General features: G+C 38.6%; 1 protein-coding gene across 2 annotated transcripts in view; it reads left to right on the forward strand.

Annotated features, from left to right (window-relative positions):
- Window positions 1-6,490, forward strand: part of LOC106881172 (dynein assembly factor with WDR repeat domains 1) — a 148,272-nt gene that overhangs the window by 134,232 nt on the left and 7,550 nt on the right. For both annotated transcript variants that reach the window (XM_052966314.1, XM_052966313.1), the window contains exon 12: window positions 901-1,063. In XM_052966314.1, the coding sequence (XP_052822274.1) occupies window positions 901-1,063 (163 nt within the window). The remainder of the gene's footprint in view (window positions 1-900; window positions 1,064-6,490) is intronic.

Genomic DNA, 6,490 nt, shown 5'->3' on the forward strand with positions numbered 1-6,490 from the left:
TAATCTGTACCTGTTTGTTTGGTTATGAAATAAAATACACAAAACGTGTTTCTGAATTACGTGTATTTACTTTATATACATATGAGTTGAAAACTTTCTTCTAGCATTCCACTTAATATCTATGTTCCATGCTGGCATGGATTGGAGAGTTATTAATGTAGAAATATGGTATCGTAGCTACTAACAGTTGAGGGTTGCGTAGTCTAGACGGCGTTTTTAGATTTCATTATTCTCTTTAACCCGGGCAACGCCGGGTATTTCTGCTAGTAGTATATAAAACATGCAAGGTTAAGGATTTAGGCCTGTATCTGTATGTACCTTTTCTTTAGTAGTAATTGTATAGAGAGAGAGACGGTAGGGTTATAGAGAAAAGGAATTGCTAGCTCGTATGCCTGCTTGTGTCCATGGCTTCAGATGTCCAGTTGCCACCGACCAGCGACCAGGCTGTCGAGGCGTCACTGCTGGTGACTAAAGAGAGAAAGAGAGAAAGTTTTCTTGGAGGTCTCCTGTTTTTATAGCCATGAAGCCGGGCAGTGAGTGCAAAGGATTTAGCTTGTTTATCTCTATTCTAGATGGATTAGAAGAGGTCAGCAAAGGGTCAAGTGGTGGAGACACCGATTCGAAAACCGTTGTTCCACCGCGGGAAAAGTTCTGACGCAGTGTTGATTCAAACCTGTATATAGTGGATCAAATCCACTTCACGCCTGCCAGACTCTTACATATTGATACATTAAATGTAAGAATATGGTACCAAAAGATTGCAAAATGTACCAATGAAAAATATTCTGTAGATAACAGCTCCAACTATGAGCTTATTGGATCAACTATTCCATACACATTCCTGCAAAGTACAACTACATTGATGTTTATAATTTTGTTGGTTTGCTTTATCATTTCCAGATAACATTCAACCCTCAGGGCACAGCCATTTTGACAGCATCTTCAGACAAGACTGCACGAATATGGGACCCTGAAACAGGGGCATGCAAGCAAGTTCTTGAAGGACACACAGATGAAATTTTCAGCTGTGCTTTCAATTATGAAGGCAACACCATTATAACAGGTAACTCATGGTTTTTATATTTTCATTAAATTTAGATTTTAGTTTTACTCTCCCCTATCTCTCTCTTTGTTCATCACTCTGTGCCTCATTCTAACCATCTCTCCTTCCCTATCTTTTATTTTCTTTCTCTTTTTATCTTTTGCACAATCTCTTTCTCTTTCACTCTCTTTTCCCATTCTCTTATAAAGAACTAGCAGAGGCATCCGGCATTGCCCGGGAATGAAATTGTTCCTTATATATTGGAAGAAAAAAGCAAAATATGTTGTATAGAAATTTGTTATTCTAAATTCAATTTATTCTTCAATTGGGAAATCAATTCTGAATTCATAATATGAAAAGAAAAAAAAAATAATAAAAAACGAAAATACAAAATTTAACCACTTTTATGACAGGAAATAAATTCTATCACATGTTGAAAGAAATTACGTAAGAGCTTCTGGGTAAACAACATTCTTTGTTTTCTGGTTTGGAGCAAAGACAAATAAATCTTGCAAAACTACCAATCCTGGAGCAAATAACATAAAGTTGATCATGAGAAAAGCAAGGCTCAATTAAGTGCAAGCCAGTAGATTGTGAAGCAAAGTCACACTGGGAATTGTGTTCATTTGAACTCAAATGGCATGTCTGTTGGTTTGATTGGAATTCTTGGAATGAAAACCTCTTCCCCAAAGGCACATCCAGTGATGATGGTAGCTTGTATCACATCAACCTTGTCCCATTGCATAATTTAGGAGGATCTAAATTTCTTAGAAGCATTATTGGGACTCCTACCTTCAGAAAAAGTTTATGTGGAGGAGTTCCAGGTGGCTCAAGAGAATTAAGAAATTCTGTTGTGTAATGGACAGCTTGATTTTTGTCAATTACTGAATCAATTGATTTGTACTCTTTAATGACTGTTGGAATCTTATTCATTAATCCATGGTTAATCCTTGCTGTTGTCACATTTTTTGGAGCAAGAATTGCCTTTTCACACAACTATTTATGTGAATTATAATTATTATTTAAGTCTAGAAACACCCTGTTCTTCAATTCAGCTGATGAATTTACCATAATAGTAATATGAGCCAAATTGATATCACTGTTCCTATCAAATGGTACTTTTCCATTTTTTAATTGGAGGAGCCAGTTGAAAACTGTTCTGCACATTAGTCCCCATGTAATAAAGCTCACATAGGTATTGAAGAATTTCTGTACTTTATTTGCATATGTGTGAAGACTTAATGCATGCTTTTATATAATCAGATCTTGTTCATCTTGCAATGACTGGTAATGTCTGTCTGAAGTCTTATGGTAAAACTAATGTAGCTCCTCCATAGATTTATTGTTGCCTCTTATGTCTTGTAAGGTCTTATCAAAAGCATCTGATACTGATGCTTCAGTCAATGCAAGGTCCCAATGCTCATCATTTTTTTAAAACCTTGAAATGGAGATTAAATGAAAAAATGCATAGGCTACATGTTGCCTACAATGCCACAAAAATAACTGTTCCTACGTAAATGATAGAAAGGGTCTTACCTCTAGCTCTGAAATTCACTTTCTCTTCCTTCACCTCATTACCATAGAGCTGTTATTTGCTTTAACTGAAAAGAAAGATATGTGACACTCTACCAACAGAGGATGTTTGAACTTTCTTTCTGGAATGCAAGTAGTAGTTTTAGGGGGTGGATCAACTCTCCTTGTGGCTCAACTCACCTGGATCTCCCCTAAAATGTTAGAGAAAGAAACTTAGCTGTTTCTTGCAATACATACCAATACATACCAATACATACATCTAAAGTAAAAAATTTTCAGGGGCCTTTAAAATACTACTATGGATCTCCAGTTTACTATTTTGTTACATGGACCCCAAAAAGTTTTATATAGACTCCAGTTGAGAACCACTGCTCTAAGTGATTGCATGACTTGCTAAAAAAAATATCCAAATATCTCTCAAATCGTACCCTACAGTTTTAGTCCTAAAAAAAGATAGGATGGTCACAGATGGAGTAAATGTAATTATAGAACTGCACAATCAGAATTGATCTAGGGTTAAATAATGAGTAGGTGGCCCAATACTTATATTCTTCAAGTTTCTCAACTCTATAACCAGATCATAGACATATAATGAAATAATTTGCTACTTTCATCATCATCATCATCATCGTTTAACGTCTGCCTTCCATGCTAGCATGGGTTGGACGATTTGACTGAAGACTGGTGAACCAGATGGCTACACCAGGCTCCAATTTGATTTGGCAGAGTTTCTACAACTGAATGCCCTTCCTAACGCCAACCACTCCGAGAGTGTAGTGGGTGCTTTTATGTGCCACCAGCATGAATGCCAGTCAGGCTGTACTAGCAACGGCCACGCTCAAAATGGTGTATTTTACGTTCCACCTGCACAGGAGCCAGTCCAGCGGCACTGGCAATGATCTCGCTTGAATGTTATTTCACGTGCTACTGGCACAAGTGCCAGTAAGGCGACGCTGGTAACGATCACACTCAAATGGTGCTATTTACGTGCCACTGGCACAGAAGCCAGACAGCTGCTCTGGCAATGATCACACTCAGACGGTGCTCTTAGCACTTCACTAGTACAGGTGCCAACACGATTTCAAATTCACTTGCCCCAACAGGTTTTTGCAAGCTGAGTTTAGTGTTCAACGAAGGAGAGGTTGGCCTGGGTACCAGTCGTCGAATTTGGTTCGATTTCGATTTCACTTGCCTCAACAGGTCTTCGCGAGCAGAGTTTAGTGTCCAATGAAGGAAAAGTATGCATAAGTGGGCTGGCTACACCCTTGGCAGAGGCCTTGGATTATTGTCTCACTTGTCTTACCGGGTCTTTTCACACACAGCATATTTCCAAAGGTCTTGGTCACAAGTCATTGCCTAATGTTTGAAGGTCGTGCTTCACCACCTCATCCCAGGTCTTCCTGGGTCTACCTCTTCCACAGGTTCCCTCAACTGCTAGGGTGTGGCACTTTTTCACACAGCTATCCTCATCCATTCTCGCCACATGACCATACCAGTGCAATCGTTTCTCTTGCACACCACAACTGATGCTTCTTAAGTTCAACTTTTCATGCACTTAATCGAGTATGCACACTGACATTACACAACCATCGGAGCATACTGGCTTCATTCCTTGCAAGCTTACGCATGTCTTCAGCAGTCAAGGTCAATGTTTCACTGTCATGTAGCATGGCTGTTCATACACATACATCATACAGTCTGCCTTTTAATCTGAGTGAGAGGCCCCTTGTCACCAGCAGAGGTAAGAGCTCTCTGAACTTTGTCCAGGCTATTCTTATTCTAGCAGCTACACTTTCAGCGCACCCTCCCCCACTACTAACTTGGTCCCCTAGATAGTGGAAGCTATCAACTACATCTAGTTTTTCTCCCTGTTTATTGCTCCTGAAAATCTGCCACATACAAAAACTAACTTCCTAGTTAGCCTTCATTTGATATTGCTACACCTCTTATGTGTCCATAGCTTACACTGGATACTTCTTATAGAGTTTCTACCTACACCTTTTCTACATATCGAGCAGGGCCATCTACCTGAAGGGGTTTGTGTTTTGTCTACCTTCCTACTTATTAAGACTTTGGTATTAGCTAGGTTGACCCTAAGGCCCTTCGATTCTAGTCCTTGCTTCTACACCTGAAACGTCTCCTCTAGTTCTGATAGTGACTCAGCAATTAGCACAAGGTCATCAGCATAGAGGAGCTCCCAGGGGCATCCTGTCTTGAATTCCTCTGTTATTGCCTGGAGGACTATGTTAAATAGGAGGGGGCTGAGGAATGAACTTTGGTGGACCCCTACCTCTACCCGGAATTCTTCACTGTACTTGTTGTCAACCCTCACCTTAGCTCTCACTAACCATTCTTCTATCCCTAGTTTTCTCATTCACCACCAGATAAGGGATGGAGGGACCCTGTCAAAGGCTTTCTCCATGTCAACGAAAGCCAGGTACAGAGGTTTATCTTTGGCTAGGTATTTCTCCTGCAGCTGTTTTACCAGAAATATAGCATCAGTGGTGCTTTTCCCTGGCACGAACCCAAACTGCATCTCATCTAAACTGGTACAAACCGACAGCCATTAAAATTGTGGAGAAACACAGTTGATTAAATCAAACCTAGTACAAGACTGGTACTTATTTACTCTGAAAACATGAAAAGCAAAATCAAACTCAAGTGTAAAGGTGCATAACTGATTACAAGTCATTTAATCTGCTGCTCTTCCATTTAGCTTAGTAAAATAATTGAATATAACTATGTGCATTTTTAATGGCTATAATTATTTTATTATCATTAAGGCAGCAAGCTAACAGAATTGTTAGTGACATTTCTTCCAGCTTCACATTCTAAGTTCATATTCCACCAAGGTCAACTTTGACTTTCATCCTTTTGGGGTTGATGAAATATGCACCAGTTGAGCACTGGGGTTGATGTAATCAACTATCCCCTTCCCCAAAAATTTCAGGCTTTGTGTCTATAACAAAAAGGACGAAAGAGTCTGACTGAAATAACATTTTTCATGGCATGTGTACCATTTGACTTATATAAGTTGCATTCATGTAAAAATCTCAAAAATGATGATGGTGGTGGTGGCGGCGGTGGCAGTGGCGGTGGTGGTAGTGGTGATGATGATTTCTTTTATTTGCCATCAGGGTGGAGGATGAAGGAGACAATACAAAGACAGACATAAAGTGTTGGGGTTTACATATAATGAAATGATAAAAAAAAAAAAAGGAAGAAAACGCATGCTAAAATAATATTTGGGATGCCTTATTTCTACCAAGTCTAGAAGCGGGATCTGATTTGAGGATCTGATCAAAAACTTTTTTAAAAAGTAGGAAAAAACTTTTCAAGTATAAAGTGGAAGTATACAAAAATAAACATTATTATCCATCTTACTGTTAGTTTTGTTTCATTTTGAAAAATATAAATTGATTTTATGGTTTATTATTATTTATATTTTGAATTACACCAAAATCATAAGTGCTTAGATCTTTTATGGGTCTTATACAACTCTGGTCATAACTAAAGATTATTGCTAAGATGTATCATAGCTTAGGTTGTGTTCAGTAACTTGACCTCTTTCACCTTTGCCATTTTTTTGTGCATGGAACTGATCACCATATGGAGACAGATTTCTTTTTTAGGAGATGTGTAAAAGTGAAAATCTTATATAAAGGACAAACGGATTTCTGTGTCTGTCTGTTACAATGTCCATTAGAAAGAGGATAAATGGGGAGTTGTTGTTAAGAGAGAGAGAGAGATAGAGAGAGATAGAGATAGAGAGAGATAGAGATAGAGAGAGATAGAGATAGAGAGAGACTGTGTGTGTGAAAGACAGCTAGATAGGTAGTGTCATCACCATTGTAAACGAGAAGTTTTGAAATATATATAGTTTTTTTTCTGTTTGGTTGTTTGTGTGCGTGTGTG

The sequence above is a fragment of the Octopus bimaculoides genome, chromosome 3, assembly GCF_001194135.2.
Source record: "Octopus bimaculoides isolate UCB-OBI-ISO-001 chromosome 3, ASM119413v2, whole genome shotgun sequence".
In the NCBI taxonomy this organism is placed as follows: domain Eukaryota; kingdom Metazoa; phylum Mollusca; class Cephalopoda; order Octopoda; family Octopodidae; genus Octopus; species Octopus bimaculoides.